Genomic DNA, 27,287 nt, shown 5'->3' on the forward strand with positions numbered 1-27,287 from the left:
TATTAGATATGCTTACATTGGTGATTGTTTACTAAAATGTGCATGTACTTTTTCAAGTTTCAAAAGGCATATAAATGTATTTTATAACATGTATAACCTTCTATGAAACTTTTAAGAGGAAAACGGAACATCTTTCGGACATGAGATTCACCTCCGCCACTCTCGAGACTGTTGAAACGTTTACAAACAATCTGTGGCCATGTGGCGTTTTTAGAACTCTGGTACTTGTAGTCTCCTGTGCCTCTCCCGTCATTCCTTCAGCCCGCATTGCAGACTACATTTCCCAGAACCCCCTCATCAGCTGATTGCCGCTTGTGTTTTCGGATGTGATGGCAATAAAGCACCCAGCGGACCGTTTTTTTCCAGACGATCTTTTGGGCTCACTGCTGAAATAGAGATGACCGCCGACGGGTAGACGAGCACAGTTTTCCTTGACTGATTTTTACATTTTACATAGGCTACTGACGAGACTTTCATAACAAACTCTTCACTTTTTAAACTGGTAAGTTTATGATTGTTATATTATGAAGTTTATTCTATTCTATTCTATTCTATTCTATTCTATTCAGTAACAGTTTTGTAGCTATGATAATTTAAAATATATAAGCATGAAACACATTTTGTGACATTTCATTTTAAAAATATGTAGGCCTATTTATAATGTATGTATTTACACATGAGTCCCGCACAAGCAATGCAAAAATATTATTTGTGCACTTTTATCTAAAATTCTTCATATTGAGGTATATGTTGTTAACAGTGAGGCATAACTGCGACACAAAAATTATGGTCTGCCCTTTTGGGACTTTTGGCTAAGTTTTCAGTATGCTATAAATATGTTTTTAATAACCGTTTATTAAGTTAATGTCATTTGACTTAATAATTTCGTTATGCCTGACATTAGTCGCGATTTAGTGGTATAACAAATATATATATATGATTAATTTGTCAGTCTACACGTGCTGGCAGGTCCTTTTTTGAAGTAGATTTTGTTGACGTTCCCTAAGTTCTTTGTTTTGATCCACTTGTTGAATACGGAAGTGACCGCTAGAGGGCAGCAGGATCAGAAAAGCATCATGCTTAGTGTAAAGGTGAATTCACCTGGAGCATTGAGAGGGCGATGTGAGACAAACAGAAGGTTGCCAGGTTGTCTGTACAATGTCAACTTAAAGCTAATAAAGGGTTAATAAAGTACATAAAATGTTAGACAGTACATTTATGTAAAAAAACAACAACAGTTTTTAACCTTTTTTAAAGATAGGTTAAATAGGTAATGTGTATCACGTTTACTGGCAACATGGCTACACTTTGTTGATATGATACTGTGTGGTTGTGACATTAGCTACTACTTCATGTTTTGTGCATTTAGCCTGAATAGCTGCATAAGCTTTAGTTGTTGTTTCAAGCTTATTTTAATTTCATAAAGCATGTTTTTATATTTTATGTATCACCTCTTAAAGGTTACAAAAGCTATGACTCAGAAATGTGACTCTTTTTCATTTTATATAATTATAACAAGTTCATGAATTTCCTGATTAAAATAATGTTTCTCTTTTTAATTTCAGCTGAGGCACCATTTTCTTCTATTGTCTACAAGGCCTTGGGCCTCATTGATCTAAAAGCAATGGTACTTATTCTGGGCAGAAGACTGAACCGGGAGGACTCTGGAGTCCGTGAGTCCCCAGCAGTCAAGAGAAAGGTTCTGGAGATGGACAACAAGTCCCTCAGCAATCACGATGTGTTTGATTTCTCCTCCGGCCCGTGCCACTCTGAGAGCATTCTGCAGATGTTTAATGAGTTCCGTGACGGCAGACTCTTCACAGACGTGGTGATCAGCGTGGAGGGTCGTGAGTTCCCGTGTCACCGCGCCGTGCTGTCAGCTTGCAGTAGCTACTTCCGTGCAATGTTCTGCAATGACCATCGGGAGAGCCGTGAGATGTTAGTGGAGATCAACGGCATCCGTGCTGAAGCCATGGACACCTTCCTGCAGTACGTCTACACCGGACGTGCCCGCATAACTACAGATAACGTGCAGTTCCTCTTCGAGACCTCTAGCCTCTTCCAGATCAGCACTCTGCGTGATGCCTGTGCCAAGTTCTTGGAAGACCAACTTGATCCCTGCAACTGCCTGGGCATCCAGCGTTTCGCCGACGCGCACTCCCTCAAGCAGCTGGCCAGCCGCTGCCGCTCTTACGCGCTGCAGAGCTTTACGGATGTGGCCCAGCATGAAGAATTCTTGGACTTGCGTAAGGAGGAACTGGAGGAGTACATTGCTAGTGACGAGCTAGTCATTGGAAAGGAGGAGACAGTGTTTGAGGCAGTCATGCGCTGGGTGTACTACAACACGGACCACCGCCGAATTATGCTTAGAGACCTTCTCACCCATGTCCGCCTGCCCCTGCTGCATCCAAATTATTTCGTGCAGACAGTAGAAGGTGACCAGTTGATCCAAAATGCACCAGAGTGCTACCAGCTTCTGCACGAAGCAAGACGCTATCATGTCTTGGGCAATGAAATGATGTCACCTAGAACCCGTCCACGCAGGTATTACTGGCATCTTACCTTGTACCCTGAAGGTCTTTATTAAATGTATTATCTAGAAATGTTCACTGATGCAAGCACCAATCTAAGGCTTAATCTTTAGCAGTACAGAAGAGTCTTCCATGCCTTGTCCTGAACCGTTTGTCCAATTCACTATCAAAGAGTTTGTTTACCATGATTTGACTTCAAATAATTGGCCACCAAGAACATACAGAATCAAGCAAATGGTGGTTTACTACCCTAAACTGTTTGTCCAATTCACTATCAAAGACTTTGTTTACCATGACTTGACTTCAAATAATTGGCCACCAAGACCTTACAGAATCAAGCAAATGGTGGTTTACTAGTCATAGTTGTCTAGCTTAGTTGAAATGCATTCTTCTAAGTACTTAAAGATCCCAGATACTTCTGGAACCTTTTCAATAAAGGCTACAATTATAGATTCAGTCGTGCTCAAACCGTGAAGGCATGATTCAACAAGTGAAGTAACTTGAAGGCTTGTTTTTATAGCTTCACACTCTGTAGTTGAGCATTGGGAAAACCGTTGCATAAATTTGTGAATATAGAACAATCCAAGCCACATTGTAAGTACAGCAAGAAGAGATGGCCCCTTCAGGCCCGCTGTATTGCAGTGCATGGAGGGAAAATAACGTCTTGGTGGGGCTTGCCCATAAAAATTCTTCCTCGACAAACTTCATAACACACAATCACCTGAGTTTCGAAACATGCTCCTGTTGACCTGATCCTGCTTGCGGCGTGCGCTCTTTGTTTTTGTTATGTCTGGAGAAACGTGGGGTGAGAGAGAGCAGGGGGAGGGGAAACTGCACACTTGTGTTTTTCTCAAAGCCGAATGTATAGTGACCTGCAATCTGCCTCAACGCGATTTGCTGAAGGATCTGGCAACGTTGCAGGGCTTATTTATTAACAGCCTCATTATAGACTGCGTGCAGAGAGGTGTAGCACAGTCATTAGGATAACTGCAGCCCTAGTCACACGCAACCAGCTAAACGTTGACAAAAGCTTGCTATATATTCGTGCAAAACCTCAGAGGGTGCTTTGTTTACAACTCAACATACCTTTTGTTTTCCTTTGGTTTGGTGAAAAAAGGACACTCTCAAAACAACTCCTCAGCTTTAGAAGGTTGTGTTAAGAGTTTTCAGACGGGTGTCGGTTTACAGTTGGCAGAAAGTCCACCTCTGTTTCCAGGCAGATTTGGGATGGATCTTAAATTTGAATTATTGGATAGGGCCTGGCCGATCTCCCCTAATTATTTTCAGGGATTGTGTGGGTGTGGTGCATTTTGACTAATTACATCACACATGAAAGGCTGATCTGAATTTTCCATGTTTGCATGAATTGACTGGACGACTGGCTCAATACATTCTAATCTCTTTCCCCCGGAGAGTGTATTCAAAGTTCAACTCTAACTTTAGCGTCTTCGCTTATGCACTCTCCAACCCCCTGATCATTTACACAGAGAGCACAGTCTTCTAGGCTGACGATTTCAGGGAAAAAAACTGGGGGGAGTTAGTTCTGGATGAATTGTGTTTGCCTGTGGATTGGTTCTTTGCACAGAGATACACGTTGTGCTCTGGGCTCTAGTAGACAGTGTTGTTTACTGCTATTCTTAGAACGGGTTCTTAACTCTTCTCATTTCAGTGTCACTGCAGAGAACAAATAGACTAAAAATGACAAGAAAACAAAATGTAAACAATGAGTTTGTTCAGTGCTAGATGTATGACTGAGCATGTCCCTTTCCATGTTTCATGACTAATAATGATTTACATTTGTCCATGTGTCCAAGTTTGTCATCCTGTCGTGTCCCTGTAGGTCTACTGGATTCTCAGAAGTCATTGTGGTAGTTGGAGGGTGCGAGAGGATGGGGGGTTTCAACCTGCCCTATACTGAATGCTATGATCCTGTAACTGGGGAATGGAAATCCTTAGCCAAACTCCCAGAGTTCACCAAGTCAGAATATGCTGTGTGCGCCCTCAGGAACGACATTCTGGTCTCAGGTAAACATGGATATTTGTAATAATGTTTCATGAATGCTAAATTGTTTCGCAGGCAGTGGTGGAAAGACATGGCTTGGTATTCTTCCACGTGTTTATGCATTTCCTATCATGAAGTTTAGGCAGGAAATATCAAAGCCCTTTTTCCCTTTTGAAAACGCCAGTAGCCTTTTGTTTACGTCTGAGTCAGGAAGATGATTTGCTACTTGCTAATGCTAGTATTAAGGCGAGGTACATTCTCATTCTAGACAGCATTTGATTGGATAAAATTTTGAAAATCTTGTCAGTGCAATATGAGCTATTAATATTTTTATTTTGACTGACTATAAATTTTGATTGTGTATATCTGCTAATTTCGTCAGTTTTTAAAGGTACATTAAGATATAGATGATATTAAAGCTAACAGAAATATAAAGTATTTAATATGAGAATTACTTATTGTAAAGTGAAAGACTGATTGTGTTCATTTGATATCTAAGGCTTGCTTTTGTATGCCCTTAATCCACCAATCATTTGTATCCTCTGTCATTAATTTCTCAATTATTGTAGATGACCTAGTTTGATGTTTACCTCTTGGCTGGTTTAGTCTGCAGGGATTTGTTAGACACAGCATGGCACCACGCTTTAACAGAGAAGCTCGCTTTGAACAGCAAGCAGGTTCAGCAAAAAGACTGTGAGACATGATTAAAAGAGACCAGGACTACCAGCTATCTCATGAGAAAAGACTGTTAGAGAGGGAGAGAGAACGCAAGGGTGAGTGAGGGGGCTGGAATCCTGAGCGATCGGTTTGCATTCTGCATGTGCCAAGCACTCACGTGTTTCCATGAGAATAGTTCTTCTAGTTAGCACTTCTCTCTCTCTCTGTCTCTCTAGTTTCAACCTCCTTTAAGTTCATTCCTTCCCCACACATCTTGTCTCTTCTCCTTCTTTGAAGTTTAAGTTAGCCAGGGCCAGGCAGGCTTTTCCAAGGCAGGAAGCCTGTATATGTGTCAAACTATATATATATATATATCTGTGTGTCAAACTCAAGACTAAGATATGTGAGTCAGAAAATAATGGAAATTGACACAATAGAAAGATGAGTTTCAGGTTGAGCAGCTTTGCTGAGTCCAGTGTGTTCTTTCCACACTGCCGGTGTTTCCTGAAGAACTGGAACAGTTTTGTAGATGATTAGCCTTTGTTAGCATAATCACACAGATGCACACGTGTTAACCGATGCAATACCAGTCAAATGTTTGCTCACATTTACCACTTACCCAGTCATTCTTTATTACTACTATTTTTACATTGTGTAGTTGTAGTTAAGACACTCAAGCTATGAAATAATGGAAAAATGGAAGTATGGGAATTATGTGTTGACTAAATGAATGTTATACAAATCTTATAATTTTAGTTTTTCAAAGTAGCTTAGATTATAGCTCTGGTCAGTTTTTCAAACAAATCTGTGAGGTGCATCCTGGGATGCTTTCTAAACAGTAGAATGCCAGACACTTGTTGGCTGATTTTTCTTTACTATCTGTTGTAAAAATAAAAAAAGAAATTAAATACAATTATGTAAAATGTAATTAAAATGTTTGTTGGTAAAGAAATGCATATATTATTTATTTATATTTTTGTACAAAACATATTTTAAGCATTGAAGTATTAGCAAAGGATTTTAAGATGTTTCAGAGAAACAAATTCAAAGTATAAAATCAATCATAAAAATCAGTCATTTTTGTGAATAGTAGTGTATATGTCAATAATGAATGTGGTTATTCATTGTGTTGCATAATTCTTTTAATAAGTTCTTAAGAGCATATTTCTGGTTCAGCTGGTCTCTAATTATGTTGCTTCACCGGGAATCATCTCAGAACTGGGGCAAGATGTCTGCAATTATAGTTTTATTATTCACATATCATTCATGTGTTTATATGAGATAACAAGGAACATTCACCAAGTGTGTCATTGGTCATTTACCTATTTACATTATTGCATAATAAGTGCATAATGAGACATAAAAATTGGTTGTGATGGTTTGGTGATGCAATTTCAGGTGGTAGAATCAACAGCAGGGATGTCTGGATGTACAACTCCCAGCTCAACATCTGGATCAGGGTTGCCTCCTTGAACAAGGGCCGTTGGAGACACAAAATGGCAGTTTTGTTGGGAAAGGTGAGTTCAATCACTCCAAGATCTGTTTTGAAAGGTAGCCGAAATGATGCTGAACACAAATAATGAATTGGTGTATAAGCTTTTAAAAGGTAGGAGAAAATGCTTCCCATATATTTTGTTTTTGACATCAAAGGCAACGCGTCCAATGAAACGAGAGTATTTCTGCATAAATTCATGTGCCACTTTATAGATGCTAGCCAAATTTGGCTCATGCTAACATGGACAGGTTGTTTAACATGTTCTCAACTATTAACAAAACTACACAAGTAGACTACACAGACTCTGTTTAATACCAGTTGACTGAAACCAATACGTTCCAACTAGGGATGGGTATCGTTAAGGTATTAACGGTATTACTACTCTTACTGATACTGCTTATCGATCCGGTACTTTAACGGTATTCTTATCGGTACTTTTTGTTATATATATATATATATATATATATATATATATATATATGAATGAGACAGATTAGGAGCTGGATTAACATTGCTTTATATTCTGAAATGTAAAATAAATATTTAATTAAATTAATATAAAACATCAATTTGTAAAGGCACCAGTGTGCAGGCATTTTTAGTGTTTTATATACATAAGATACAGTAAGAACATGAACAAAGAAACAAAGTAAAACAAACCAACAAATACAATAAAACAAATATACAAATTAAATGAAATTAAATAAACAGTGCTTTCATTTTTCCATGAAGGTCTACTAACATTAATGTTCAGGTAAGTAATAGCTACAAAAGAAATCTAAAAGTAATCAAACGTAAAACAAAAAAATTAAAATGTAAAATAACACTGCATAATTTTCACTGTATGTATTGATAGATTAATGCTTATTAAAGCTATAACGTTATTCAGATTAAGAGCTGTGGGTGATTTTCTCTTTGCATTTTGTTATTTAACATTGATGGCCCAAGCACCAGTCTGTCACTTTGGCTGCATTTACACTGCAAGTCTTTATGACCAATTCCGATTTTGTGACTATATCCGATTTTTTGGACGACGTGCTTACATTTCTTTTAAAAGTGGCCCGTATCCGATGTGTGCATTTTACACTGCACTTGGTGAAACAAGCCAAAAATAGCATATGACATCACAAATCAATTTGAATAGTACATTGAGTTTAGTTTATTGGCATGGAATTCATATAGAAACGTTTTTAATGCAATAGTTACATCTATACATCAAAATGATTATATAGAACAAATTCTTCAGGACAGTGATGTACGCAGCTCCGCTGAAAGCTTGCGAGTGGAATAATACCCAGGTGGTAGATAATGTTAAACATGTCACATCGACTGTGTTTTTTAGTAATTAAAACCAAATGCGTTCATCAGTGATTGTATATCAAAGGCAGGGACATGTTTGTGTGCATTTATTTTGTGGTTTCAATGGAACGAACAGGACTGAAGCGCTCAGCAGCAGCAACGAGCACTCTGCATGATTTCAAAAGCAATACATTCAGCGTCAGATCGCCTTTTATTTAACACAAACAAACGAAATGAATACTCTGCTACTCAACTAGAGATGTTTCATTTGTTACAGGTATGTCTGTACCCTGAAATGTTTTTAAAAACTCACTTTTCAATGACGTAGGGATCGCATTTACAGGGGAATATCCGATCTGACCGCTTACACGGCAGGCGCAAATGCACGTATCTGATTCATATCTGATTTATTTCCACATATGAATGAGGCCTGAAACCGATCGGAGAATATCGGAATCCATGCGATTTTTTCCTGCTTACACGGTCGTGGGCCATATCCGATCTGTGCCACATGGGAGGAAAAAATCGGAATTGGGTCACTTGAACCATGCAGTGTAAATGCGGCCTTTAAGACAAAATATTGACACACGTCGGATTTTCTCCCAACTGATCTCGTCCACTTAAGACATAAACTGTGTTTAAGTGAATACTCTCGTAGCTGGCCATTTTGACATTTTGTGAAGCTCAAAGTGTAATCTGCTTGTCCGTTTTGGAGCGCGGCGCGCACACACATTTCATCCTGGGGAACAGCGTCTCTCGCGCTGATTGTGCTTTCAACGTTTTATTATCAAACATGTCCCGCAATGTAGCAGCAGTAAAGACAGCACTTTACAATAATCACCGATTGAGCTGATTCTGACGTTAAGTTTTGGTTAGGGAGGAACGAATGCGCACCGCTGTAAAGGGAAGGAAGTTGTGCTAGAAGAAACGCGGCTATAATACTTAGAAGCCAAAATCGAAATAAAAATAAAATAAACTAAGCTTAATATAACAGCCACAGGCCTAAAGCATAAGCAGATGTTTGAATAGTTAGTTCTCTCTTCTATCATAATTAAACAGGGCTTTCATGTTGCACGTGCTGAAACTCCTCCGCGTAAGCGCGTTCTCGTTTCTGAATTGTATCATATGTATCATAGACAGATGTTTGAATATTATTGCACATAAAAACAGCTGGCAACTCTGGTGAAATATAATTTGCAAAATAATGTGTATATATAGTAACAATAAATGTATGTGTGTTTTCTTGATTTCTCCAGTACCGACAGCAGAACCGATAACGTCAGAGCTTATCGATACTCCGGTCTTTCATAATTTAGCCCCGAGACCGATTTAATACCGGGTTTCGGTACCCATCCCTAGTTCCAACTTTTAAGGGTGTTTTTGTTGGCTCAGTTAGTCATGCCACATTGAAGAAGATGCTTCCTGTTCTGATGATGGCTGTGGTTTACATAACTCTAACCATGTTTAATATTTCCTACTTATAGAAATGGGTGTTGTTGGGGTATCTTAACCCATATTTAGCTGTTCCCACCCATAACTAATTGCCTGTTTGTCATTTACTGCTCTCTGTCTTGTCCTCAAAGCCTCCATTTGTCCCTCTTTTCCCACTTGGAACTTGTTCCTTGTTTTTATTCAACAATGACATCATTTTTAACCTCCCCCCTGAAGCTGGTTTGCTTATAGTGCAGTATTTAATAATCAGTAACTGATGTTGAAGTGATCAGACATGTGAACGGCCCGTACCATAAAGGAAAGACTCTGCCAAAAGCGTTTGGATCTGTATACTCAAGTTAATATTGCATCACTCATATCAGGCTGTTTTCAACGGTTTTTTTTTTAACAACTGTAATCTGCTCCAGAGATCTGATTTACTTTGGCAGGGGGTAAAACAGCTTTGTTCTGTTCTGTTTGCGAAAGATCTGCTGCATTTTATGTACTCAGTGAGGAACCAGCTCAAAGGTTCAATAAATTAGACTGTCGTCTTTTGAATGGAATGAATCGAGCCAACAAAAGCTACTTGTGAAATATCTAATTAACATGCGCTGTAAGTTATAGCCAGCTGTCTGCATGAACGCCTCTTTCTCTTGGTTTGTTTGTTTGATGCTTTGTATTGCGGCTTATTCAGATATTTTTCCCCCAGCTTCCTGTCTCTGGGTGTCTGCTATAGTCTCCAACTCTTTTGTGTTTCTGTTCAGGCAGATAATAGTTTTGGACTCAAACTCATTTGACCCTAAAAGATCATTTGGGTTTGTTTTTGAGTAGCAGCCTTTCAGACATATGGATTCTTTTGACTGCAGTAGGATTTATTGGATACGAAAGATTCATGACTGACAGATGAAATCTAATCAACTGAAGTCACAACGTGGAAAAAAAAAAAGTTACCACAGGGTTATGCTGCAGTAATGTGATGTGAGCCGTGCTGACACTGGTTAGATATACTGTATGTTATTATTGTGTATGTGTGATACAAAATTTTAATTAACATTTAAATGAAAATGACTCGCACTCTGTCAGCATGTATTAGCCTTTTCACTTATGCACACAGTGAACTGGAAACTGAATTCCACTGAATTGATGAAGCATGGTTTTTATAGCTATTTTGTTGATATACCATCTTATCAGTCCCAGGGGTGAAAGGACTGTCTCAATAGTATCCGAGTCTGAACAAAGAGCTCACCAGAAAGCACATGGCTTTGTTTTTGCGCAAGTGGCCCCTCTGTGTTTGAGCATGTTCGTGCATCGCCACTGGTCCAACCGGTTTTCTTGGTTGTTCCATTAAGGGAAACATGTTTACCTTCTTCTTTATGGAGACATGAGGCAGGAGAGGGAGGAGACAAACTCTTCAGGGTTTTTGTGGTCCACGTGGTTTCATTTGAGAGTTAGCGAGAAATTTCTCAAAATCTCTTTGGGGACTGGAAAAACAAGAGTGATTGAGTGATGCGTTACAACATAGAACTGTCAACGCATTGCACTCAGAAAGGTCATGTTTTGGTCACATCTATTGGATGCTGCCAATGAATCTTACATTGACTGGTTAATAACCCAGGTCACAGAAATGCCTTCAACTGTAGTTTTCAACTGTCTTAAATGATTTATGCAAAACCTGATTTGTTCACATTGACTTTCACCCCATTACCCCTATTTTGCTCTGCATGTAAACATCTTTACTTGGCATCCTGCGAACTTATTTGATAAGGGCATATCTGTTTATGTTTTGACATCAAAACCAGAGAAAACCTGAAAAGTGTAAATAATATTTTGGTCACATTTTATTTTAATGTCCAATGCTTGCTATTAACAAACAATTAACTACAACTTTTGCTTTAATAAATTCCTAATTTGCTGCTTATTAATAGTTAGTATGGTAGTTGTTAAGTTTAGGTATTGGGTAGGATTAGGGATGTAGAATATTGTCTTGCAGAATATGTGCTTTATAAGTACTAAAAACAGCCAATATGATGATAATAATAGGTATGCTAATAAGCAACTAGTTAATAATGAGAATTGGTCCCTATTAGGGGTGGCACGGTACACAAATGTCATGGTTCGGTAAGTACCTCTGTTCGGGGGTCAGGGTTCCATACGATTTCGGTACAACAGGGGGGAAAAAATCTACTATGCTCAGTTTCTTTTCATTTATTTTGAACAGACAGTAGTGCAAATTAAAAAAAATGTCCATCTAGATGTGAAAATACTAAATATTATTACATGTTATATATATATATATAAAATCTGTTTTGTTTTCATTGTGAGTGTACACAAATAAAAGCAGACCTTTATACAGTGATTATTAATAAGACAATAAGTGTTTAAAGTTGATTCTGCTGGTATAAGGAAACAGTTGAAGTTATCGCGCCGGAGCGCGCACACACACACACACACACAAAACATCAGTTGCAGCCTCGCTAACTTGACAGCACAGTTGGTACTTTATCAAAATAAAATACAGTGAGCCAAACATCAGCGCGCGCGCCTCTGTGTCACCGTTGGAACGCGACTGAAGTACAAAGCCTATCATTTACATAATAAATAATAGTTTAGCATTCAGATATGTTACATAGCAAATATGGAAATATTACAGAATATTTGGATTTGTGCCGAATGAGTGAGGTAGGATATCGAGCACAAAGCTCCATTTCGCAAACAGTTGAGTGCGCAAGCCTTTAAAGTATACTCCTTTGTTCGTCCATGTGAGAGACGCGTTCAGAATCAGCACATGGTCACTGTCTAGTGGGCTTTGTTTTCAAGTGCGCAACTCTGCATTCGCTGTTCTTCTGCTGGCGCTCGCGGTTATCAAACAGCGTTGCATTACTGCGGGCGCCCCCTTCTGGATTGGGGGTGAATTGCCTGTATTCGTCGTAAGGCCTCCTGCGCCGAACCGAGACGCCTGCATCCGTGACGGTTCGGTACGAATACATGTACCGTGTCACCCCTAGTCCCTATAGTAAAGTGTTACCAGGTTTTCTTGCATTGTGGTTTTGTGTGTAATTAGTACAACTCATTAAGGCTGTAATGAAAATAATTTTCATTACATAATAAATTTTATTTATTTAAAATATTTACACTGAAGCAGTATTGATATAAAATATTATTAGAATTTACACTTTGTTTCTCCAAAAAATAAAAAGTTCAGGTTTTAAAATGTCAGATGGTATAATGGTATAACCCCATGGGTTAGTTAAGAGGTGTGTTCGACTTGAAGCGGCGCTACGCAAAATGATCAGTGTATAACATCAAAGTACCGCAAGAGTGATAAGAGAGCAGATGGATCCTTAAGCCTCGTTTATACTCGCGCCTGGCTCCGCTTCGCGAGCCTCCGCTGACTGCGCGCACCTCCCCAAACGGACGAGGCGTTTATACTTGACGCGTTCGCAGTTGAGATATTCTTTGAAACGACAGGGGCGCGCAAACGAAATCGTCCTTTAAATCCGCAGGAAGTAGAAGAGAAGTAGGAATTTTACTGGAATTACGTCAGATCATTCAAGATGGACTTGTTTGTTGATTTAATAAAATTTCACTCTTTCATTTCTGTGCATAATGCAGACACATTTCTACATATTGCAGTATAGCTAACGGTATGTGGGTTATTCGACAGTGTTGGAATTTACAGCTTATTTCTTATTCTAACATTTCAAATTAGACCACATTATTAGAGTACAAGTTAGACAAAAATATTGCCACGTTGAGGCTCAAGTACGTGTAACTGTTCAAATACAAGATTAATGTTATAATGTATATAAGTTGAAACCTACAGTGTTTTGCAAATGTATTTGGCGCGCGCACTCAAGCGAACTTGCGGACGCGTCAAGTATAAACCAGGCTTTATGCTTTCGAATGGCTCTCGCGGTACTTTGATGTCATACACTGATCATTCTGTGCAGCGCCGCTTCAAGTCGAAGACACCTATGGTTTTTAGCAGGGGTGTGGACTCGAGACTTGACTCGGACTTGAGTCCCAAATTTGATGACTTGCGACTCGACTCGACATAATTATAGAAGACTTGAGACTCGATTTAGAATTTGACAGCAATGACTCGAGACTTGACTTGGACTTGAGCCCTGTGACTCGGAAAGACTTGATCAGATCAGCGTTGTCATCACTCCCCACATAGCAAGCACACTCGGGCCGATTCTGGCTGAAATGCGGCACTGTCGGCTCAGTCACGACGTCGGTGAGAAGATAATGGGCCAGAGCCGCGCCGACTCTACAAAACACTTCTGGCTGACAGACGCTTTTTCTCTCTGGGCCGATCTCGGCTGAAAGCTGTTGTACGTGCGGCAGGTCCGCACTCGGTGTAGTTGTGTGTCTCTACCTTCGGCCCGAGCTGGTTTTGTCTCCGGCGGCCGCTGCTAGAATGAAGGAGATCAGCCGCCTGAGAGAGAGATTTGGCGGTTAATCCTCAGGAGATTTCGGCGGACACAGTTCTCAAGAGGAATACTTCAGCTGCAAAAAGGTAAGTTAAGTTATTTAATGATCAATCTAGTGTTGTTTGATATTTAAATGCCACGAAGAGTATAGTTTTAGATGGTTCTGTTAGGTTTGCGATGATAACAGCGTTAAAAACCGTTCGGTCCCGGATTGAGTGTTGATGAGTAACGTTAGGCCTAACTGTCAGGCGCGGTCTCTTTAGGAAAACCATATGTACTTTTTAATATGAAAACCAATTAGCTGTATCCAGTGCACGATCATGTTAAGTAATTACATTTTAATGAGTTAAATTCTATTTTGTTTGCTAGAATTCATTCGATTCGTCTTTTTCAACGAGTGATTGCTATTGAATCAAAGGAGTCGGACCGCGCTGGAGGCGCCATAAACATCATACGAGTGACTCTCTGATTCGATTCACTTAACCATTCAAATGAGTCATTTGTTTGTGAATCAAACTGAGCACGCTGTTGTAGCATTACACCTGCTAAGACAATTCAATATGTGCAATCTGAATTTAATAATAATATTTATTTTGTGGTAACACTGCCGTGTGGGAAGCTCTGACAGAGAAAACACTATAGATACGTAAGAGGGAGCCGTAAAATGTAAGTGCATCATCTTTTGTTCCTGAATGAAGGCCTAATCTGTCTGCTGCACTTGAGCAGGTTCAGTTTTAGAGTGAATGAAAACTTTTGAAGCATAGATATGCCGTATGATGTGATTAAAATCATACTTATTTTACTGTGGTGGGGATTATTATGAGCAAACAAACTTAAAAGTTTAATCTGAACACTATATAACGTTATATGCAATCTGACACTTATTCATTTAATTTTTTTACAGAAATTCTGAGCTGCTGCATGAACATTCATCAAACATATAAGGTGCGAATTCTGGCTCTGGTCCTAATGATTGTAAAAGCTGTAATGCTTAAGATTAAATAATTACCTTACAATATATATTTGTACATATTTCAAGGCTGCAATTTGGAAAAACTTTCAAGCTAATGCTGCTGAAATGGAGGTCAAGGGGACTATGAAGAGGTGGCTCCAGCTGAAGGGTGGACTTCAGGAGGCAGACACACTCTGTGAGTTTAAAAGACCATCTCTTTAACCTTCCATACACATGACACACTATCACATTTCTATAATTCAAATCTCTTAAAGGATCTTTATGCTGCACCAATTAGGGTAAGCAGCAACACTTCCTATAATATCTAATGTACATGTTATATATATATATATATAAAATCTGTTTTGTTTTCATTGTGAGTGTACACAAATAAAAGCAGACCTTTATACAGTGATTATTAATAAGACAATAAGTGTTTAAAGTTGATTCTGCTGGTATAAGGAAACAGTTGAAGTTATCACACACGCGCACACACACACACAAAACATCAGTTGCAGCCTCGCTAACTTGACAGCACAGTTGGTACTTTATCAAAATAAAATACAGTGAGCCAAACATCAGCGCGCCTCTGTGTCACCGTTGGAACGCGACTGAAGTACAAAGCCTATCATTTACATAATAAATAATAGTTTAGCATTCAGATACGTTACATAGCAAATATGGAAATATTACAGAATATTTGGATTTGTGCCGAATGAGTGAGGTAGGATATCGAGCACAAAGCTCCATTTCGCAAACAGTTGAGTGCGCAAGCCTTTAAAGTATACTCCTTTGTTCGTCCATGTGAGAGAGCGTTCAGAATCAGCACATGGTCACTGTCTAGTGGGCTTTGTTTTCGCGCGCAACTCTGCATTCGCTGTTCTTCTGCTGGCGGTTATCAAACAGCGTTGCATTACTGCGGGCGCCCCCTTCTGGATTGGGGGTGAATTGCCTGTATTCGTCGTAAGGCCTCCTGCGCCGAACCGAGACGCCCGTACCGTGACGGTTCGGTACGAATACATGTACCGTGTCACCCCTAGTCCCTATAGTAAAGTGTTACCAGGTTTTCTTGCATTGTGGTTTTGTGTGTAATTAGTACAACTCATTAAGGCTGTAATGAAAAATAATTTTTCATTACATAATAAATTTTATTTATTTAAAATATTTACACTGAAGCAGTATTGATATAAAATATTATTAGAATTTACACTTTGTTTCTCCAAAAAAATAAAAAGTTCAGGTTTTTAAAATGTCAGATGGTATAATGGTATAACCCCATGGGTTAGTTAAGAGGTGTGTTCGACTTGAAGCGGCGCTACGCAAAATGATCAGTGTATAACATCAAAGTACCGCAAGAGTGATAAGAGAGCAGATGGATCCTTAAGCCTCGTTTATACTCGCGCCTGGCTCCGCTTCGCGAGCCTCCGCTGACTGCGCGCGCACCTCCCCAAACGGACGAGGCGTTTATACTTGACGCGTTCGCAGTTGAGATATTCTTTGAAACGACAGGGGGCGCGCAAACGAAATCGTCCTTTAAATCCGCAGGAAGTAGAAGAGAAGTAGGAATTTTACTGGAATTACGTCAGATCATTCAAGATGGACTTGTTTGTTGATTTAATAAAATTTCACTCTTTCATTTCTGTGCATAATGCAGACACATTTCTACATATTGCAGTATAGCTAACGGTATGTGGGTTATTCGACAGTGTTGGAATTTACAGCTTATTTCTTATTCTAACATTTCAAATTAGACCACATTATTAGAGTACAAGTTAGACAAAAATATTGCCACGTTGAGGCTCAAGTACGTGTAACTGTTCAAATACAAGATTAATGTTATAATGTATATAAGTTGAAACCTACAGTGTTTTGCAAATGTATTTGGCGCGCGCACTCAAGCGAACTTGCGGACGCGTCAAGTATAAACCAGGCTTTATTCTTTCGAATGGCTCTCGCGGTACTTTGATGTCATACACTGATCATTCTGTGCAGCGCCGCTTCAAGTCGAAGACACCTATGGTTTTTAGCAGGGGTGTGGACTCGAGACTTGACTCGGACTTGAGTCCCAAATTTGATGACTTGCGACTCGACTCGACATAATTATAGAAGACTTGAGACTCGATTTAGAATTTGACAGCAATGACTCGAGACTTGACTTGGACTTGAGCCCTGTGACTCGGAAAGACTTGATCAGATCAGCGTTGTTATCACTCTAGATGGGTGCAGCGTGCTTGCGCTTGACTGACAGTAAGCCAGAGACTGTGTTCAGGGAGCGCTTGATATACAGTATAAATTAATGGAGTAATAGCATAACTTTCGACAAAAGAACCAAGATAAGAAAAAAAAAAAAAATTACATGATTCGTCTAGTAGCTATCTCCGCTCGTGAAAAGCGCTGCCCTGCCCGTTTGATCGCCGCCCAGCAGACACACGGAGCGGGCATGAGAAACCAGAGGCGCTGCCGCGATCACTGGTGCTGGTACCATCACCGTGACCGCTGCTGTGAAATGCTAAACATATTTCTCACTTCTTTTGTTTGTCCGACACCGAGGTGCATCATCCTGTCACGATCCTTGCACTCTGTCAACTCGATGTAGTTTAATTTTAATTTGTAATCACCTCTCCGAGACCTTTTTTTTTTTTTTTTTTTTTGTCAGATCCCCACTTTTTGTTCAATAAGTTGCATATTTTAATTGCATGTGCATTTTATTTTATTTAAACCTCCATTAAGTTTAAAGATTTAAATCAGTTTAAAGTTATGGTGCAAAATGATAAAAGTTAATCTTAAATATTACTTAAATCCAGGATCAAAATGATGCTAAAATGTAAACCTGCTTATTTTTAAAGGTTTAAAGTGCAAAATAATTATTAGATAAACCTTGATTTAAGCTAGATTTAAAAAATTAATCATTGCAAAAAATTTAGCTATAATTTGAAAGAAAAAAAGTGGCACTTGGCCTAATGATCATTTCAAATATAATTTGAAGAAGTGTTTCTTTCACAAAATGATTTGTGAATTGTAGCCTATATATATAACTATAAAATATACAAAATTTTTCTCCCTCTTCACCAGGCACTCATTTCACTTTTATTTCTTTCGGGATAAATAATTGAATTCACGTGTTGTAAATCAGTCTGTATAGCGCACATAGACCCTAAATTTAGCAATCAACTATGCATATTATAAACGTAACATTTAACGTACAAAATTTTGTCTTTGTTACTATTAGTTATAAAGGATGGTAGCACATCATTTTTTAATGACTGTCTTCATGAGTTTGTCTGCATCAATATCGCATGTTTCCTCTCACTTGTAAAGTATGGTAGCAGTTTTTCTTATAGTTCTTTCGAAACAGTTCTTTCTGCGTTTCTGCTCACATGGTTTTTAAATCTGTTTCATTGAGGTTCCAAATAATGGCTCATTGGTTTAGATATAACACCTAGAAGCATATATTCTTCTTATGCACACATGCAAAGTATTGCAGCTGTTATGAAATTCTGTTGTCTTTGCTATTCTTTTACTAATAAAATTTTTTTTTTTTTTTTTTTTTTCACTCCTTGTCCTTTGGCACAATCCCTAAATTGAACTTGAGTAGTTTTACTAAGGGCACCCATCTCACATGAAATTAAACTATGTAAAAACATATTCTACCTGACTTCCTGATATAAATTTGATGTGGTAATTAATATTGAGACACTAATTTGGGCAAAGAGCACTAATGACTTGTTTAAGACTTGAAGCTAAAAGTTGATGACTTGCAACTCGACTTGGACTTGGCTATTTTGACTCGGGACTTGACTTGGGACTTGTCTATCTTGACTCGAGACTTGAATGCAAAGACTCGAGACTTACTTGTGACTTGCTAAACAATGACTTGGTCCCATCTCTGGGTTTTAGATGTCAAATGTTACAACCCCATATAATGGTATAAACCCAAGATTAGTTCAGTAAATGTCAAATGGTATAAGCCCATTTAATGGTATAACCCCAAGATTAGTTCAGTTTTTCATTGTCAAATGGTATAACCCCATAAAAAACATCACATTCAATATGTTAGCTAAAAATAAATATTTTACCTTAACAGAAGTTTGAAACCTTTTTTTTTTTTTTTTTTTTAAATAAAGAACAACAATATTTGTTTTTCGCTTAATGGTCATGTGACCTTCTAGTGATGCTTCACTGGCATTCTCAACTCCTCTCTTTACACTGTTTTATGAACACAATAAATTCATACATACTACTTATTCCACATACTGCTGTACACATATCATTTAGTAGGAAAGTAGGTGTATTCAGATGCACAGTATTTAGTACTTGCCTCTGGTTACTCAAGAGTCTAACCGCTGACACAATCAGAAGTTATGTGTTCACCTCATGACTATTTATAATGCAAACTCAGTTGGATGTAGAATTTCCTGTGAATTGCCATTTGTCATCAAGCTGTCTGGATTGGGTTTGTTTAATCCACATACGTAATAAAAAAACAGGTATAATCATAGATTTGTTTTGTCGCTAATGCAGTGCTAGCCTCGGGGTTCGTGCATGTGCGTGTGTCTGTAACAATCCCTTTGTCATTACATCAATTTCAGAATCGCGATATGAAAGGGTAAACAGTAGTTCTTGTTTGGCTAGATCTTCACTCTTCATTTTACCTCCATCCACCTCCATTGTGTCATCCATAGAAACGTCATGTATACAATTCACAACAGACAAAAACAATTTGAACATACCTACATTACGCAACACTAATATGGTGTTTGAAATGAATTGTGTACAGGTTCCATAACTTAAATTGTGTGCATCTACAGGTGTATGCCGTTGGTGGATATGACGGTCAATCACGACTAAGCAGCGTCGAATGCTACGACTCTTTCTCAAACCGCTGGACGGAGGTGGCACCCATGAAGGAGGCTGTCAGCTCGCCAGCCGTCGCCAGCTGTGTTAACAAGCTGTTTGTGATTGGAGGAGGACCTGACGACAACACATGCTCAGATAAGGTTTGTTGAAGAGTATGATGCATGGTGTTGAGGAGTAGGGCGTCTTTGAAAACCGCCCTGTTAGTTATCTCTGCATGTCATTGTGTATTTACTGCATGTAAACATTACATTTATTTTTGGGTCAAGCTACTAGAGGGTGTGACAAACTTTGTTTTCCAGTGTAGTCATCTTGGGATTTCTTTAAGCAGTGCAGTGGACTATAAACCCAGCCACAGTAAATAAAAGAGCTCTGATTATATAGTTTAAATTGAGATATGGGTGATGCTGTCTTTATTTGTATTGCTATGCTGTTACTATAGAAAATCCTTAATCCTTATGTCCTATTAAAGTCTGTTAGCTATCACGTAGGATAGTTAAAGAGACCGTTCACCCAAAAATGAAAATTTTGTCATTGTCATCTGCATTACTTAGTAGAAGTACTACTACTACTACTTCTTATGCTTCACAGAAAAGATGTTTTGAAAAATGTCGCTGTATAAACCAAAGAAAAAAAGTCCATTGCTGTTTTGGACCCCATTAATTTTCATTGCATGGACAAAAAAAAAAAAACATTCTTCAAAACATCTTCTGCAGAAGGAAGAAAGTCATACAGGTTTAGAACAATGTGAGGGATAAAAAATTAGCATTATTAAAATCACTTTTATTTTAGTATTATTCATGTCATATTTATTAATACATTAAAATTAAAAATTTTAATTTAAATATAAAGTCTAATTCAGTTTAAATTAAAGTAATTTTATTTATAGGTACATTTATTTTTTTTTTAATTAGTTTTTGTAGTTTAAATATATTTTTTTCAGTTAATTGCCAAGGCTATATTTCTAAATTTCATTTCAGTTTGTTTTTAATTTAGCATTTTTAAAATTCTATTTCAACTTTATTTTATTTAACGAAAATGGATTTTGATAGTTTTAGGTCTAGTTAAAGGGCTTGTTCACGCAAAAAATTGTCATCATTTACTCACCATCATGTCTTTCAAAGTTGAGTTTCTTTCTTATGTTGAACATAAAAGAAGATATTTTGAAGAATGTTGGTAATCAATTCGTCAATTATTTCTTTGACTACTATGGAAGTCAATGGGGACCAACAACTGTTTGGTTATTGAAAAATCTTCTAAATATCATATTTTGTGTTCAACATAAAGAAACTTATACAGGTTTGAAATAACATGAGGTTGACTAAATGATGACAACATTTTCAATTTTGGGTGAACTATTCCTTAAACTTCCTGTCATTCGTCAGCTTGAGTATAAAACTGTTGCTATTGTTTAAGTATACAAAGGCCCACTATGGTTACTACGACATTGTGTGTGACCAAAAAGACATTAATTGCTTATACCTTGAGTGTGCCAGCTGTTAGATTCTCCCCTTTGTTACACGATGGCAGCTTGTTTACTTTATACACTGTGGTTGGACAAAGTTTTTCCCTTCATCATAGCCTAACTTTGCTTTAACTGAACAATAGATTGGAGAGACGTTGAATGAGCTGTCCACTGCCCCCTAATGGAAATCAACAGTTACGACCATCTGACCTGGATCTGTCAGCCCGCTCTGATGCATTCTCCAGGTGTCTCTTTGGAGAGAAACACTCAGCCGCAGATATTTCATTGGATTCCCTTAATGGATTTAGCTGCGATTCAGTATCTTGGTTCTGAACTAGTTGACCTTTAATTCCCAAACAAAACTTCTTTGGACCCATAATTCCACTGAGGACAGCTTGACGTTGTATTTTTAGAATATTTGTTGATGGTTAGGATAATGAAGAAAACGGCCCGAGGGAATTTGATACAGTTGGAGCATTTCCTGCTTCCTTATAAGACGTTCTTATGGTAATAATGCCACCTGTCTTAACTCTGATTGGTTAAAGCATGTGTTGTGTGTGTAATTTGACTATTACCATTATTGTAGTCACGTTTCTATCCTATTAGTCTCCCGGATCATTGGTGCCCAGAGCGTTGTTTTGCACAAGTGTCTGCTATTTCCAAAATGTGTGAAGCCCCTGTAATACCATCCCCTCCCATATCACATACTCCACACAGAGAGGGAGATAAAAATGCACTCAGGCTTTTCTCAGGAGATATTGTGTCTGTGTGTGATTATGTTTCCTTTTTATCAGGACACATTATCGCTGATTTCTGTTTTTGTGAGTTCGCATTTCCTCAAGGCAGTTTCATATTTTTAAGACCATAAAAAGACTGAAGTTGTTATCGGCTCCCTTGTTTCTAAAATGGCAGGGGGATTGATAGATGTCTGTGACTCCGGGAACTGTTTTGCAGCCTGAGGAGACATTACATAGTCCAAGTGTTTTTTTTTTTTTAACGTCAGCTTTGTGTTTTCCCCAGGTTCAGTGCTATGACCCAGAGTCTGACACCTGGTTGCTAAGGGCCAACATCCCCATTGCTAAGCGCTGCATCACAGCGGTATCGCTGAACAATCTCATCTATGTTTCTGGAGGCCTGACCAAATCCATCTACTGCTATGACCCCACTGAAGATTACTGGATGCATGTAGTCCACACATTCAGCAAGCAGGTACTGGCTGTTATGAAGTTAAGATTTAAAATGCGGATTTAAAAAGTGGATTTGCCTCTAGAAGGGTTTTTCTTATTCACTTTCTCAGTAGAGAATTAAAAAAAAATCAATAGAGTTCTAAGAAACAAGAAAACAAGTTCTAAGAAAAATATTGATTTTTTTTATTTTATTTTAAATTTTAATTCTAAAAATTACAAATATATAAGTTTATAATATTGCAAAATTTGGAGGCAAAATATATATGGTATAAATATATAGCCTATGATTTAACCATGGATTATTATGTCTTTGGAAGGCGTTTGTCTTTCAAACACATTAAAATCCACAAATTCACATTATTTCTTATTTACGTGTAATGCAGGGATTCTTAAACTTTTTTTGTCACAAACCTCTTTCACCTAATATATTTACTTGAAAACAATTCTGAGATTGTACCCCTGAGTTTTAAAAATAAATATTTTAATAATTATCACATTAAGTTTCTTTACGAACCCCAGTTTGGGAAACCTTGACGTAATGTTAATTACAACAAATGGAATATATTTTCTTACTCTTTGTATTTTTATATCAATATAGTACAATATTATCCTATTTAAATCAGTGTAATAAATGAGTTAGGTCAACAGTAATCTAAAAGTAATCAAAAAGTAGTCTGATTACTTAAAATGTGACATGTAATGGATTACATTACTAACTACAATTTTTGTTATGTAATTTGGAATAAGTAATGGATTACAATTTGTAAGTAATCTACCCAGCTCACATTAACTTCCTGAACTCATGTGTTGCACTCACTTGACACACGCTTGAGTAAACGGACCAGCATGTTTATGCTCTCGCTCTTGTTTTTCAGGAAAGTTGCGGTATGTCGGTATGTAACGGAAAGATCTATATCCTGGGTGGCCGTGGTGAAAACGGAGAGGCGTCAGACAACATCCTGTGCTATGACCCGTCCACTGGTATCATCACGGGCGTGGCCGCCATGCCCCGCCCCATTTCTTACCATGGCTGCGTCACCATCCATCGCTACAATGAGAAATTCTACCATTCATGACATTAAAAACACACTCACACAGGGACATGGATAAACTGAGCCTTACTATAGATAACGTAGCATTATGATAGATAAGGTGAGTCCCAAACCCCTCAGTTCACAAGCTTTGAGACCATTCAGTTAAACTGACAGTTACACAATAACTCATTTCAGTGTACAGTATAAACTTTCTATCATATACTCACCCTCACGTCATTACAAACCCATATGACTTTTCTTCTAAAGAAAACAAAAGATGATATTTTAGCCAAAACAAAATCAGACCCCAACTGATGTTTATTGTGACATTTGTAATCTGCTTTCTACCAGCCTGATTGACAGTTACAGATTGTGTATGAATTTGCATATTTTCAAATCCGTTACCTAAGTACTTCTAAACTGATTGACAGCTGATTGGCTGTGAATTCTAGCTTGTCTCTGATCCCTCATCCTCACTTTGTTGTTCCCTTTGATTAAGTGTCTTTATTTGTGTCCACTTTTTTTCCACATTACTATTATTGCATTGTATTCTAATATAAGTGGTTGTTTTGAGTGGGTGAATAGTGTGATTATTTGTGTCTGGTGGATAGAGTGTTCGATTGTGATGGATCCATGTGTATATAAGTGTGTTTGAAAAGATTCAACTAGATGTGTGCGTGTGTGTGTGAGATAGACAGACAAAGAATATGCAGGAACCACTTTTTGTTGAGCTCCTATTTCTAATGGGTAAATAGTTCACAAAAATCCATCAGGCACCGAAAATTATTGTTTCTTTTAATATTTCTTTACATATGCATGTATGTATGTATTTGGGTGATAATAATTGTAGTTAGTAGTAGAAATTGTGGCCATCATGACATTTAACAAAACGTGTTTGCATATAGTATTGACATCCATATGGAGCGTTACTCCGTATGTCGATTAGCCTCTGCATTATTATTCCGTATCATTTAGCAACATGCTTTCTTGCATATCATGTAGAATACAAGCAGTGATGTCTTGTTTAAAAGTGAATCATATTATGTTCTTTCACTTTTTCAAGTTATTTATTCTTTATAGATATCCGAAAGCCCCAACCAGGCACTTAAGTCAATATATTGCAGTGTCCTGGATGTAAATATGAATTTTGATGATCCTTCTTCAGGTTTACTGTATCAGTAAGTGTTTGCAATGGTGAAGCATCAGGCCAAATGGCCAGTTCACACTCTCCGCTCCCATAAAACTCTTCCTTTTTTGTTCTCACAATAATCTGAGCTCAGTATTTGTGTGTACAGTGCAGTGACATAGCAGCAAAGGATTGTGGGTTTGTGCGCTGGGGATTCCAAGAGCAGTGATGTCAGCTCTGTTGCCTGCTTTTGATTAGCAGGATTGTTTAGTTTTATCAGCTGCAAGACCAGAACAACAGAGGACACACATTGTTCATTTTACTGAGAATTGTACAATGTAACTGCAAGAACCTGCACACATACAATATGCACATAACACAACATGGCCTTTCTATAACCTCGTTGAGTGTAGCTTTTTGGTGTGTAGTTTTATGACCGCATGTTTGTGTAAATAAATGGTGTGAGTTTGGTGTCTTTTTGCTATATAGGCTTGTTTTTTCTGATAAATTTCAGTTGCTAAAAGCCATATACAGAATGAGTATTTCTTTTCTTTTTTTTTTAATTTGACACGTTTCTTTTTGAATGAGTCCTTACACACTTTAGGGTATTGAATTATATGTGCATGCCAAAAATTATTTAACTCGTATGTCAGAAAAAAACAAACAAAAAACTCATTGTTATGGCAAGGATGCGCCTTTAGTGCTAATTAGTGATGGTTTGGCAGAAGAAAGTGCCAACATAAGAAAATATTACTTAAGTGCATTAAATGAAATTACTATTTTGTGCCTTGTGTGGGAATTATACACATTTGACAACTAGCCAAAGATGTGTGATTGGTTTTGTCTGCGTTAATTCCAGGACAATATTGTAAAAGAAACTGCAAGCCTTTTATGTCATCATGTGTAAAACTGTCGCTAAATTTTTCATGTTCTGAGTACCTGAAATGTACGAGTGCTTAATGTGGTGTACATGCATACGTTTCTTCAATAAAGCTATTTTTAATATGTATTTGTACACTTTTTTTTTTTTTTTTGTTTGTTATTTGTTTTCTTTCTCGAACCCCAAATTTCTATGAAACCAATACACTGAAAAATGGTGTGGGATTTTTTTTTAAAACAGTATAGGTATTAAACTCATCCTGATACAAACAAGTATAATACCTCTTATTGTGAGGCGTGCTATTATATTTCGAAACTGATCAGATTTACAGTTTTCGCCTCAAAGATGATTCCAATCCAATATACTTATGCTAAACAAGGGAACCAGAGTCATATATAAAGACCACAATATCTTTCAGATATTGAATATTTTGGCAACCTCAAAGCAATACCCTGGCATCACTGTGGTAAGTTTTTCACAGGTAAACACTACTCGTATTTTCTAAGAAACCTTAACCTAAACGGTAAGTACTGTTAAGTTGTCAGGTCATGTTTTTCTGCTGTAGCATTGCCAGAATCACCTAAGCCCTGGTTTCCATCCAGTGTACTGAGGCATTAATTTGTGTACTAAGATACTTTGAATAAAAACCGTCTGCTAACTGACACTAACGCCACGCCACACCAGTCAAACAACACGCAGATAAAATGCTGAATTACAGAGCCACCTTCATATAATAAGTGCTCACCAAATGGAGCTACTGTACACAGAACCCCATTAAGAGAGGAACTGTATAACCTTCATCACAGGTAACACGGGAAAATGTATCAATTGGACATACTGCTCATGTTGCAAATGGTACAACACGTGTGGAAACTGGATTTTGCTTAAGGCTATGACTTCTGAATGAATGATCATTGAATGAATGATGATTAGTTTTACTGGAAAAACAAAAATAATTCATAGAATTCTGACATGCAATATCAGTATCTGCTTTTAGAGTAAAAACAAGAGTGGCGTTTAAAGATGTGTTTAATGTGTTAAAGATACACATTAGCCTGCAATATGTGCAGAACTGTACAATGAAATTTTGTACCAACTAAAACCATATGTACACAAAAATTCTTCTGATGGCTTTAGGAATAAGTGGTTTTTTTAAACAATTTTATTTTCAAAATGTATAGCCTATGTTAGAAACGAAATAAGGGACTACAAAAGTTGAGTATTTCTAAACAACAGTATAAAATGATAGGGCAAAATGCAGCCAGGCGTATTTAAATGAGAGATCCAAAACAAATGTAGTCGATATAAAAACTGTTTAACTTGTTTTGAGAATGGTAGCCTACGCTTCGCTTTACTGGTAAAGCTTTCTGCGCATGCGCTCAGACAAAACTACGCGCAAGAGGACGCCAGCGAACGTGAGAGAAAGGTGAAGTTGTACGGAATACTGTCATATAGACGTGGTTTGGGATTGTTTATGCAAATTATAAGCTCCCAGCACTTTTCATCAACATAGGAACAGATTCATGTGTTTACAGGTTTACCTGTTTTAACCTAGAATTATTTCTGCGCACATAAATACGCAAGAAGTTACATTTGAATGAGCTTCAGTTTAGGCCTTCATTTTTGTTGTCCATAAATGAGATTGTGTGCGACTATATGAACGTATAGCGTGGTATATATATTAGGCCATAAGTACGAGCACAGCTGACTTTGGATAGCAAACTGAGGCACTTTGACTGAAGGCGATATTACAAAACAGCAGGATGGGTGAGAGAGAGTTTCCCCACAGGTGAATTTGGCTTCCTCATTCTGAGTCATGTGAATTACCTGGAATAAGTCAAGAACAAGGAAAAGGTGTTTTGTTCAGACCTGTGGAATCTTTTTTTTTTTTTTTTTTTTTAGAAAAGCCCCCCTAGGTATGGATATGGTTAACCTTTA

The 27,287-nt window shown here is 37.8% G+C and overlaps 1 protein-coding gene across 1 annotated transcript; it reads left to right on the top strand.

The window, feature by feature from the left end:
• The first annotated feature begins 123 nt into the window (after positions 1-123).
• Positions 124-25,474, top strand: klhl24b (kelch-like family member 24b). The gene is made up of 7 exons (XM_058766208.1): positions 124-502; positions 1,566-2,544; positions 4,372-4,556; positions 6,589-6,707; positions 19,612-19,800; positions 22,143-22,331; positions 23,185-25,474. Exons 2-7 carry the CDS (start codon positions 1,625-1,627, stop codon positions 23,383-23,385), a joined length of 1,803 nt encoding a protein of 600 aa, XP_058622191.1. The 5' UTR covers positions 124-502; positions 1,566-1,624; the 3' UTR covers positions 23,386-25,474.
• The last annotated feature ends 1,813 nt before the right edge of the window (positions 25,475-27,287 follow it).

The sequence above is a fragment of the Onychostoma macrolepis genome, chromosome 24 (assembly GCF_012432095.1).
Source record: "Onychostoma macrolepis isolate SWU-2019 chromosome 24, ASM1243209v1, whole genome shotgun sequence".
Classification (NCBI taxonomy): domain Eukaryota; kingdom Metazoa; phylum Chordata; class Actinopteri; order Cypriniformes; family Cyprinidae; genus Onychostoma; species Onychostoma macrolepis.

Excerpts from the sequence above, each read along its gene's own strand:
- klhl24b (XM_058766208.1), top strand. The coding sequence starts at position 1,625 with ATGGTACTTATTCTGGGCAGAAGACTGAACCGGGAGGACTCTGGAGTC. Across the intron at positions 6,708-19,611 it reads TGGCAGTTTTGTTGGGAAAG|GTGTATGCCGTTGGTGGATA; the intron begins GTGAGTTCAATC and ends GTGCATCTACAG. Across the intron at positions 19,801-22,142 it reads ACAACACATGCTCAGATAAG|GTTCAGTGCTATGACCCAGA; the intron begins GTTTGTTGAAGA and ends TGTTTTCCCCAG.